Raw genomic sequence first — 12,895 nt, 5'->3', positions numbered from 1 at the left:
GCTCAGCTATCCCATTACTCTATCCAGAGCACAATAGAAGAGTAATAATCCTCCTCTGCATAGTTCTGAATACTGTATTGCTCAGTGTAGTCTAGGATGTCATTGTTTTCTTGACTGGCTTGTCAAGATGAAAGACTTCAGTTTTTTATGACCTTAAGATAATTTTCCAGGAATTGATATCTAGCCATACAATTTTCATATTTTTAAAAATCCAAGTGTGACAGGTATGCCTTCTATGTCTTCCACTGATAAGCATGCACAGAGGCAAAGGAAGAGCCTTGGAACAATGCACTAAAGACTTCTGTCAAAGATGGCATCAAGCAATTAATGACTATTGTTTGGAGCCAATTATTCAATTAATTCTGAATCTATCTAATGGTATTATCCTTTAATCAACATCTCCCTGATTTGTTCATATAGATAACAGGAGAGAATAACTGTATAACATCCTAATTTTATTTTCCAGCTGTGTTTGACACTTTCTGACTCCTTTGGGGGCTTTCTTAGAAAAGATATTAAAGTGATTTGCCGTTTCCTTTTCTAGTTCATTTTACAGATAAGGAAACTGAGGCAAACAAGGTTATATGACTTGCCCAGGGTTACATAACTAATACAGTGTTTGAGGATGGATTTGAACTTAGCACTCTGTCTATACAAGTCATATATGTTTTTAAATGTGTGTGTATATATATATATATATATATATATATAAAACATATAAAAGTAAAGCATGTACTCCAAATATGCATGCTATATATATGTATAGGTACATACATATATCTATATATACATGTATGTAAAAGTTTCCATTCCAAATGTACAAATTGATGGGCCAGTTTTTTGCCTTTTCATTTAGCCTAGAGATGGGACATCCTTTGATCTTTTCACCAGAGAAAGTTTGAGATCAAGACACTGGAAAGATTTCTATAACAAAGAGAACTCTATTCGACTGTTTTTGTATAAACTCCCTATATAGACTACAGAATTATCATGTATCATGGCTCAGCTTGTTATTATGCCATGGTTACATCTGAGCTGTACTAACTAATGCAGCTAGGTCCTTTAAGGCAAGGAAAAAGTAGGATTCTTAAATGCAATTGCCTAACTAAAACTCAATGATTAAATTATAATTTCCTTGAATCCTCTTGATTGAATTGCCCTTTCTTTGTATTCCCATCATTTAGAATAGAGCCTGGCATATAGTTAGAGCTTAATAAATATTTATTGACTTGCTGATTAATGTAGGAAAGAGTTTCCATAGCATCCCAGACGAGCTATGTCAGAATCTGCATAAACATTTCCATATTTACTTCAAGACATTCTTTTAATTCTTTACCTTCTATCTTAAAATCAATATAAGTATTGGTTTCAAGACAGAAAAGTGGTAAGAGCTAGGCAATTGGGGTTAAGTGTCTTGCCCACAATCACATAATTAAAAAGTGTTTGAGGCCAGATTTGATCACAGGACTTTTTCTCTAGGCCTGGTTCATTGTCCAGTGAGTCACCTAGTTGCCCATCTCAATAGATATTTTTAGAAAATTCTGATTCTCACACTGTTATTATAAAGACTGCAATTAATCTCCCTCGATCATTCACAATGGGAAAAAATTTAAAGCTAGGAAAATTAAAACACTACTATATAAGTTGGATGGCTTTATTAAAAGATCAACATTCAGCAAGTAAAGAGCTAATCTGTGTCTAAGCCTACTTGAAAAACAGGTCAATTTAGTTCCATTTTAATTTTCTCTAGTATGACAATGAAACTATCAACTTTAACGACCTATCCCTTTTAAATATTTAATATGGTTCAAAAAAAGTCTTGGTATCTGTCCTTAAATCTCAATTTGCACATTATGGCTTTGTTCAACAAGACTGTCATTCTCTTCTTGGAAATTTTGGGGAAAATATTTTATTAGTTAATCTGAATGCTTTGATTTTTATTTTTTACAATGCCTAGGTGCTATTAGACTCACTATCTCGACTTTTATTCATTCTGAGCTGAACTATAGTAAAGCACGATGGTGTTAAGTTATTCAAAGAATACTGAATTCAGTCTATTATATTAATATCAAAAGGAATAAATTTTCTGATGAACCTGATGTCTGAAACGTGAGACAAGTTAGAGTTGTGATATATGGGAAAAGCTATATCAGAAGACCTTGGTTCTAGATCTAGATCTATCTGTAATTAACCCTAAGGAAGTTCCTTAGGAAGGAAGAGTCCTAAAATATTTAAAAGAAAATGTTCAACTCAAAGGTTCTTTGTATCTCTGAAATTCTCTGATTTTAAGTGACTTTAAGATAATCCCATAATTTTAATTTAGGAGGGGATAAAAGTCTATGTTACACTATGACTTCACTAGAAAGGTGAAAAAATAGTTGGAAATTTTGTTATGTATTGTTTCTTTTGAATTTGTTTTTCAGTTGTTTCAGTCATGTCTAGCCCCATTGTCACACCATTTGGGGTTTTCTTAGCAAAGATACTGGACAGATTTGGCATTTCCTTCTTTAGCTCATTTGACATTTGAATGGGGTTAAATGACTTGCTCAGAATCACACAGCTAGGAAGTTTCTGAGGCCACATTTGAACCCTGGTCTTCCTGATTCAAGGCCTGACTCTCTACCCACTGAACCACCTAACTGCCCCCCTTAGAATTCTTTATATTCAAGCTGATCTATATGACAGATGAAATCAAGAGGGTTCCCTTTTATTTGAGAAAATATATGTTTTTAATAACTCAATTGCTAGGAGACTGTAAGATCCTTAAGGATCTTGATTTAACTTTGTATCTTCCACGGTGTCTAGTATTGTGTATTGTACTGGTAGGTATTAACAAATGTAATAATGTGGTAAAAAATATAAACAATATTATCAGGGAAAAATGCATCAAGAATTATACAAAATATTATTGAAAGTATAATTATCTACTTGCTCTTTTCTGTTGTAAAATATCAAAAATAATTTTGTGCTAAGATTAATCTTTCATAGTCTATTACATTTTAGTAGTTAATTTTAATTAACATTTATCTTTTAGATTACTTTCTTGAAGAAATTATTGCAAAGTTGCAGGATATAAAATAAGACCACATAAATCATCATCATTTCTATTTACCACCAACAAAGTCCAATAGCAAGAAACAGAAAAGTAAATTCCATTCAAAATTCCTATAGAAAATATAAAATACACAGGGGTATACCTACCAAAGAAACCCAGCAACTATGTGAATAAAATTACAAAATACTCTTTATATAGACCCAAACAATCGGAAAAATATTTATTACTCATGAATAGCCTGAGTCAAAAGAGTGAAAATGACAATCCTACCTAAAATAACTTACCTATTCAGTGCCATACGAATCAACTTTTCCAAAAAATATTTTATAGAGCTAGAAAAATAATAACAATTTATCTGGAAGAACAAAAGGTCATGAATACCAATGGAATTAATGAAAAAAAAAATAGATAGAAAGAAGGACGCCTAGCCATACCAGATCTAGAACTATACTATAAAGACGTAATCATCAAAACAATCTGGCATTGGTTAAGAAAAAAGAAGTGAATTAGTGGAATATATTAGGTAATCCATGCACAATAATTAATTACCACAGTAACCTCATGTTCTATAAACTTGAAGATCCAGGTTTTTGGAGGAAAAACTCACTATTAGACAAAAAGTGCTGAGAACAATGGAAAACTATAGCAGAAACTAGGCTACATTTCCCACCATTCACCAAGATAAAGCCAAAAATAGATACTTGATTTAGAAATAAAAAGTAACACCATAAATAAATTAAGGGAACATGGAAACGTTTACCTATCAGACTTATGAAGGGAAGACACAGAGAACATTATAAAAAATTGTTAAATTGGAGAGCAATTAGGTTATATTAGAAATAGATTTTATATTAGAATCATTTTATATTATATTATTATGATATGATATTATGATATGATATGATTAGAAATTAGATTTATATTAGAAGGGAAACAACAAATTGGGCAAAAAATTAATAGCAAGCATCTCCAACAAAAGCCTCATTTCTTAAATATATAAAGAACTAAGTCAAATTTATAAGAATACAAAGCATTCTACAACTCACAAATGGTCAAAGGATATGAACAGGGAGTTCTCAGAGGAAGAAATTAAAACTATCTCTGAGATACCACCTCACACCTATCAGATTAGCTAGTATAATCAAAAAGAAAAATTATAAATGTTGAAGGGATGTGGGAAAATTGAGACACAAATACTCTGTTGATGGAACTATGAACTGATACAACCATTCTAGAGAGCAATATGGAACCATGTCTAAAGGGCCAAAAAACTATGCATACCCTTTGACCCAGCAATATCACTACTGGGTCTGTATCTCAAAGAGCTCAGAGACAAGAGGAAAAGATCTACCTGTATTTTTAGCATCTCTTTTTGTAGTAACAAAGAATTGGCAACTGAAGGGGCATCTATCAATTGAGGAATGGCTGAACAAATTGTGTTATATAGTTGTAATGGAAAACTATTGTTCTCCAAGAAATGATGAATAGGATGAGTTCAGAAAAGTCTTACATGAATGGATGCAAAGTAAAATAACCAGGACACTGTTCCAGCAATAGAGATATTATATGAAGATCATCTGTGAAGGACTAAACCATTTTCAGCAAAACAAACTTCCAAAATATCCACATTGGACTCATGATGAAAAATGCTATTTACTGCAAAGTTGCAGGATATAAAAGGAACTTTTTGTCTAACTTGAGATTCAAAGCATGTTATCTTTCATTTTACTTCCTTCATGAAATTTTTAATTATATGTGTAATATGTGTCTGTTGTCACGACATGAGCAATAAGGAAATATTTTTTGCATGAAAGCTTGGGTGTAACCTATTTACCACCTCTGGCAGGGAGGGAAGAGAGAGAATGAAAGAATCTGAATTGTAATATATCAGAAAACAATTGTCAAGTTGTTAAAAATTGTTTCTATACGTAATAAAAAAGTAATTATGGTTACATCTGATTTGCTGAATAGTCTTTGCTCAATAGAAGAGCAAAAAGTAGTTCATCTGATCTTAGTGTCAGAATCCTGAACAGATTTGATTTTTCCTTCTTTGGGATTTATTCATAATCTACTCATCTCCATAATTTTTGTTTTAACTGTTAGTGAAGGTGGTAGGTCCCAAATTTATAATTAAGAGAAAAATACTAAAGGGCAGCTAGGGGGCTCAGTGGATAGAGAACCAGGCCTGGAGACGGGAGGACCTGGGTTCAAAAATGGACTCAGGAACCTCCTAGCTATGTGACCTTGGATAAGTTCCCTTAACCCCCATTGCCTTGCCCTTACTATTCTTCTGCCTTAGAACCAATACGTAGTATTGATTCTAAGATGGAAGGCAAGGTTTTGTTTTGTTTTCTTAAGAGGAAACTACTAAGGATACTAAAGATTAAAAGGATACCAATCATCAGTTCAGTATCTTTTCATCTTATTTGATGTCTAAATTGATCTTTATTTTCAAATTCTATGATGCTTAGAACATGTGAAAAAAATTATGAGTTTCTCAAGTCTTACTCTTTCTAGTTATTAAACAATTTTAATTAACTCCTCTTCATTCTGTAAACCAGAATCAGAGTCATTGAGGCAATAGAAGGACCATCATTCATATTTTGCTTCCTATGTTTTAGCAAGTCTCTAAGATCAGTATTGGATCAAAGAATTTACAGCTGACTTAGAGGGTGCCTAATCCAACTATCTCATTTTACAGATTGGGAACCCGATAACCTGACCAGTGCTATGCACACTTTCCTAAGATAAGCTACTAAATCTGCCTTTCATTTTTCTTTCCAGATGGGAGCCAGTGTGTGATCTGTGGAGCAAAAGCATTCCTCCATCATGCTGGTCTAGGAAATGTACTTGGCAAAACAAGTTATCAATCACTATATAAATATCAGACTATACTACCACAAGGGTAGCATACAAACTACAGTTGAAAAGACTTAAAGAAACAAATGATCTAAGAGTTAATTTCTTAATATACTTCCATGGTTCTACCATTAACAAATAAAATCCTGGATAACAAAGTATGGGTAGCTAGCTCTACAGTGGATAGAACATCAGACCTATATTCAAGAAAATTTGATTCCAAACCTATCTTCAAACATTTCAGAGCTGTATGACTGTAAGAAAGTCACTTAGCTCTTTTTACCTCAGTTTCCTCATCAGTGAAATGAACTGGAGTAAAAAATGGCAAACCACCTCAGTATTTTTAGCAGGAAAACCCCAAATGTGGTCACTAAGAGTCAGACACAACTGAAATTCCTGAACAACAAAAAATGAAGTCTATTTGGGGGGGGAGTAAATTCTTGCAAAAAAAAAAAAACAACATCACCCTATAATCAACAATAATGCTGTTTTTATTTTAATTGGAAATTAGATTTTTTTTCCTTAAGTTTCTTTATCTTGAACTTGGCTCCCTATTTTCCTTAAAATCATCTAAAAGTTTTAGTATGTAGCACAGAGTAGCTTATAGAAATGTGTTTTAACAGTAAGGAATGTACTATACCATTTGTTTATATTTTCCACTGATATTTATTTCCAATTGTAATTCAAGGTATTACCATTATTCTGAAAAACACCATATAATATAGAATTTTGTTCCCTAGTGGTTTGTCCCTTTCTCAATATATTGCTCAAGCAGTTAAGATGAAAAATTATTTGTAGGATATAGAGGAAGCATTATATTAGACCAGGATGTTTCTGCTAATAACCACCAAGTAAGCAAGCATAAACTGGGAATTTTCCATTAATAGCTCATGTCTTTAGGACCTTTCCTTGAAAAGTTACAGTCTTCTAAACTTAAAAAAATCCACTTTTTTTCAAACTGGCATTACTAAAACGGATTAAAATTATAATGATGCTTCTGTTCTTCTGTGGTTTTTAAAATTTATTTTATATATCTATTTTAAGTGTTTCAATCTGTAATTTAGCCCTGGAGAATCTTGAGCAATGGTTTTTACTAAGCAATAAACAAACCAAAATAAGCTAACCAATCTGGTAATAATTTTACTAAATAGAAATCCAAGTTAATAAAACATCATTGCATTCTAGCTTACACAATGAAAGAAGCAAGTTTTTAAGTAAAAGATATTAAATATCATCTGTTAATATATTTTGTGGGGACAATAAGATCCACTGTGGGACCACGACAGAGCCTAGTACTGAGTTTTACCTATTGTACCTCAATATAGGAGTTGTAGTTTGGTAAAAGAATAGTATCACGTTTCTACTGCAAAATGCAATCTGCTTTTTGAAAACCCAGTGTATTGTTACTGAAAAACCTATCACTATTGTATGAAAGCCAATATTTGTGCCACTTAATTTCTTTTGGACACAATTTACACTTCCACAAAATAAAGAGGTTGGACTGTATCATCTCTAAGGCCATGATCTACTTTAGAGAGATGGCCTTAAGATGAAATTGCACCAAAACTACTAGATCATGGAAACATACTATTAGAGTTTCTAGGAGGTTGGTACCATGGTAAGATCTCTTCAGTAAAAAGTCCAGAAATTGGATAGCATAGATTACAAAATGCTTTGTTAAAACAAGGGGAACGTGACAAGCTGGTGTGACTGATGGGGTACATTATTGCGGGAACACAGCAGTGTTATATAAGTCTGCCAGCATGTGAAGTTTCTCTCTGTAATGGGGGTAGGGAAATAAGTCTTATATCATCACAGAAATTGTTGAGTTTGCCCAACTTTTTGTGATTCCACTTGCAATCTTCTTGGCAAAATATTTGATTGGTTTGTCATTTCCTTCTCTAACTCATTTTACAGGTGAGGAAATTGAGGCAAACAGGATTAAGTGACTTTCCCAGGGTCACACAGCTAGTAAATATCAGACACCAGATTTGAACTAAGATCTTCCTGACTCCAAGTCTGGTACTCTATCCTCTCTGACACCTCACTGCCCCATCACAGAAATTAACTACATTTTTTACTACAAAGATATAGCATCTGTACTTGCTGTGGTACCAGCCCCATGGAAGCCTTGAATATCACTTCACAGGATCTATAGATTTGGGATAATTCAAGTTTAACAGCATTGTCTTAAACTAGATCACAGGATTAAAAACTGGAAAAGATCTTAGAAACCATCTTGTTCAACCCCTTCATTATACAGATGAGAAAATTTAGCCCCAGAGAAATTAATCAATAAAACTCCTGTCATACTTTAGGGATACTTTTTCTCATGGGATCTAGTCTCTCATGACAATGGAGGAGAAAGATGCAGGTGGGGTAGTGGATACAGTATTGAACTTGTAGTCAAGGAAGACTTAGACTTAAATGTTATATTAAATACCCGTTAGCTGTATGCCAGTGGGTATATGTTGAATCTTCTCTAGACCTTAGTTTACCGATCTAAAATAGTGATCAAAGTGGTTGTTTTGAGAATCATATTAGATAATATATAGGAAGTGCTTTGCAAACTGTAAAATTCTTTATAAATGAGTCATTGATATTATCATCATTGTCATCATCATCAATATACAGATCAACCCTGAAATTGGCACTGAGTTATATGTGTACTGCTGATAAAAAGTATTCAGCATAAGGCAAGTATGAATTTTGCTGACCTGTAGCCCAAGCTGATAACAGACAGGGGGTCAATATTCAAGAAAGTCATATTTGAGTAAGAAGGACCTCTGAGTTTGAATTCTTGCTACCACCTATGGAATTTCGTGCAAGTTAAATAATGTTAACTTCTGACCCTTGCTTTTTTCATCTTTAAAACAGAGATTGGACAAGATGAACTCTTAAGATCCTTTCCGGTTCTAATCTATGATAAGGTATTCTTCAAATATTTTTCTAGTGAGTGGTATTTTCTTCTCTCCATGCTTGTAAAAGAGACATTCATCAGCTCCTTTTCCTCAGACGAGAAAAGAAATTCCTCCTCATGTGAAATTCTGTGAAATCTTAATTAAATTAACAAGAGAATGAGGGCATTGGAGTAGGAATTGGAAAGAGAAAGCTTCTGAGGTTAGCCCCAAGATGGGCTGAGATATCAACAGCTACTGTAGAAGATAGGAAGAGTTCTTAACCTGAGGTCTGTGAACTTAAAAAAATATTTTGAGAACTATTTTTCAATATAAATTCTTCAACTTGGTGGGGGAGTGGGCTTCTCCCTCCCCTTCCCAGGGCCCCCTGGTTGGTCACTCACTCACTGTCCGGGACAGCTTCACCTCCTGGTTTAGCCACCTGCACAGGATGTCCGACATGGCTCTGCTTGCTCTCCCGGGCAGCAAGCACCTGTAGACTGGGGAGATCCGCCCGGTGGAGCGGGCCGCGTCCTCTCGTTGTTAGGGGCAACCAGCTGCGAAGGGCAGGGCGGGTCTCCAAGCTTGCGCCTAGTGTTGCTAGGGGCGGAGGAGGAATCAAATCCTAGGGGGCCACTGAGGAGCGGCCAGGTTCTGGGGCCAGGCAGCCCAAAAGGTTTAACACGCAGGCGCAGAAAGCCCCAAAGGGCCTCAGGCCAGTGAGGCAGGGACCCTTGCCCTTAGTTAATGGTAATAGAAGCACCTGGAAGAAGGCCGCGGGAGGGAGCAGAAGAATTTGGAAGAAGGAGGGAATCAATCCGAGAAAATATTTTCAAGTTAGAAGAAATATCAAACTTCTCAGACACATTTAAAAGGCCAAAGAAAAGAAAAATAATGTTAAATAATTTAAAAAATTAATTGGGAAAGTTTCAAATTGACTCCCTTGTTTTTCTATCTCTATCCTCTTATTTTTAAAAGGAATAAGTAAAATCCTTTTCACCCATCTTACAAGTAATTTAAAATTTCATTTAAAAAACCATCAGTTTGAAGTTCATCTACAAACTACATTTTACAGATAAGGAAGCTGAGGCCCAGAGAAGGTAAGGAACTTCTTGTTCAAAGTAGGGCAGTACTTGGAATGGAAATTAGAACTCTTCTAGACTCCAAATCCCGTATCAGCCCCTGTATGGTATCCCCCTCCCACCCCGTATTGTATCTAGCTAACACCCAATTTTTAGTGTTAAAGTAGAAGAATAGAATTTAGAGGTTGCAGTAATTCCAGACAGACTCGTTTGCTTCTTTTGTATAGAGCAAAGCAATGCTATCCTTTGAAATTAGTCTGCGTGACCAGAGCAGAAGGTGCAAATTTTAACAGTCAACTCTTCCTTGGATTTATACAGTATTTCAAAGTATTTTATACCTGCCAGCCAACCTGAGTTCTATCTGGCCAAATCATCTTCTTCTTTTCATTTTGATATTTTTTTTGGCTTTTGTATATTTTCTAAGTGCTCCTCATTTCTTCTCAATGCAGTAAAAATATCTTCTCCCCTCATATGCCACCTTCTACGTACAAATCATTTTGTTCCCATTTCGGTGTAAAATCCAATAGGGTGATAAATCTGAAGACTGGCTGCTTCAGGCACCTTGTGAGGAGACAGAATTATTTTTGTCCAGTTAGGAATAGGCTCAGCATACCTAGCACACATACAATATTTCAAGCAGAGTGCTTAAGTGGGTGATAGATTCATAGTTCACAGAATAGAGCCTAGTATTTTGAACTTTTTTGCTTTAAAGTTAGACAAATTGAGTAGAATATTAAATTCTAAGTAACCACCAGAGTCTGGGGAAAATATCTCACAAAAATATCTCCCTACAGCACAAACTTTTTTCCCAGTGCACACCATAAAGTGTGACGGTATGGGACTAGAAATGGCTTCAGCAGCACTTCTGTTTGTTGTCAGGCTAGCGGGTGTATTTTAAAGGATGCCTATAGCGCCTTAGGGAAAACATTTCCAAACTTTTAATTTGAGAAGAGAATAAACTGGTTGCATGAAATAAATGCTTTCCAGATAGCTGGGAAATTTGATTTTCATTGAAAGGTAGGGGTGTCACAGCACAAAGTTACATGCAGGCAATGTGGTAAGGGATATCTATTGACCTGTTGAGTCCCTGGCATGGTATGGATATATTGACTGTTTTTATGAATATCAGGATGAAAAGTTTTATTTTTAAAAGACTGCTTAAAAAAGTATTTGCCGGCATATTAATCACCATGAGTAATACCAAGCTTGTAGCCTGCCTAGAAAGAAAGAAACTAATTTATTTCATAACAGAGGAAGGCATTCCAGGGAGTATATGCCAGGTGCTCCCCTGGCAGCTTTGGGGGATGCCAGGGAATTGGTGACTCAGCATTTAGGAACATAAAAGATGATGTAGGTGGCCAACAGTGGTTTTGTAAGGTTGTTTTTGTAAGGATGAAATGATGCTTTTGGTGGCTCCTCATCCACAGGAGCTGGTGGTTCTACTTTTAAAAAGAGAGAGCCATTTCTTCCATTTTGCTTTTTGCTTCTACCCTGTCTCATAAAGAGTATACTCTGTCTCTAGACTCCCCTAGACATAGGATGGGAGAGGCTATATTTTCTTTAACTCTATCTTCCACTTCCAAGAGGAACCTGGGACCAACTAGGTCATCTTAAGCCTACTTCCCTGGCTGCCTTGTTTGTATAATGGGATTGGTACATGCACACAACACCTCTTATTGTGTTTCTTTACATGGAAGAGCCTGGAACTTGCTTCTGGGAAGGGTTGCAATAACATGTAATGGAAATACGTTAGAGAAACTCAGAAGAATGTATCAAAATTCTGTAACTGGTTCTGTACTGCTAACATTTGTAGGACTACAAGATAATTGATTGCCTTTAATTGCAGAAATGGAACTAGAGCCACCTTCAAAAGGTCAGCGCTTTGACCACTTAAAAAAATTCTCTTGGTTAGATTTCTTAGTTATGATAAAATCCTCCTTCTGGGGCCAACATGTAGCTCTATAAAATGTGCCTCGTTGCTTGGCCTTTGGGTTTATTTGTTTCTGTTTTAGATGACAGAATTAGAGTTTCCAATCTGAAGAGTTTTGAAAAGTCAGGAGTAAAAGGGTCTGGGCTACCAGGTGTCCCAGTGTCTGAGGATCAGAAAGTACTAGAATTCGGGATTTTCATTCATCTCAATGTCAATACCCAGATTAGCAAGGAGTGGCCTATTGACAGATGAGACAGAGACTCAGCCAACAGTCATATGACATTTAGACATGAAGTCATTGGAACCAGTGTAATGCTACTGAGGATTTGGGTAGGACAATGTTGTTATTATTTTTCTTGCTTATATTTTTAAAATAAATATCACTATGTAAAAATGGATATTAAGTAGTTAAATAGAATGGGGAGGAGGCAACAATTGCTACTTACTATTTTGGAAGGACATAAAATTATTAAGGACTCAAACCAATGGCTATAGAAAAAAGACATTCAAATCCCTTAATGTATACCTAGAACACTAGAAAGTACTTCTCACAGCTGCTTTGTATTTCCTTTCCTGAACATATGGTTGAGTCTCATCAGGGTATAAAGTTAGTGGTGGTGATATTCCAAGTAAAATGGAATACATGTACCTAGAAAGCCACATTTTTCTTATGATTCCAATGTCTCTAATATATTCATCAGTGTGTGCTGGAAACATTCAGGTTGTTGGTACCTTGAGGATGCTAAAGTTTGTGCTATTTTAGATTTCTTTTTTAAAATTAATTTTAATTTCCCCTCCAATTCCAGTTTTAGATTTTTTTAATGCTAGCTTTCCAAGTCTCTACTTTGATCTTAAGAGCTAGAAACTAATATTCTGAGAAATACTTGTTCTTCAGCAGGCTTTCTGCTTCCAGTTTGGGTACCAGTGGGCAAACCTCATGAAACTATCATTCATCTCTAATGTCTGATGGCTGCTGCTTGGTCACTTGCCCAGGGAAGGTAACACTAAGGAGAAAAGGCAACCAGGGACCTAGGGGCAAGTGCACCTCATGTGACTCTAATAGGCTAATTAA

The 12,895-nt window shown here is 35.2% G+C and overlaps 1 protein-coding gene across 1 annotated transcript in view; it reads right to left on the bottom strand.

Annotated features, from left to right (window-relative positions):
• The window catches only part of LOC130458498 (sperm flagellar protein 2-like), a 92,118-nt gene extending 82,737 nt beyond the window's left edge, over positions 1-9,381 (bottom strand). The window contains exon 1 of the mRNA XM_056824546.1: positions 9,216-9,381. Within this exon, the coding sequence (XP_056680524.1) occupies positions 9,216-9,273 (58 nt within the window). The 5' untranslated portion in view covers positions 9,274-9,381. The remainder of the gene's footprint in view (positions 1-9,215) is intronic.
• Between the last annotated feature and the right edge of the window lie 3,514 nt (positions 9,382-12,895).

The sequence above is a fragment of the Monodelphis domestica genome, chromosome 3, assembly GCF_027887165.1.
Source record: "Monodelphis domestica isolate mMonDom1 chromosome 3, mMonDom1.pri, whole genome shotgun sequence".
Classification (NCBI taxonomy): Eukaryota; Metazoa; Chordata; class Mammalia; order Didelphimorphia; family Didelphidae; genus Monodelphis; species Monodelphis domestica.
The sequence above is the reverse complement of the archived record's forward strand: the minus strand, read 5'-3'. Positions and strand labels throughout refer to the sequence as shown.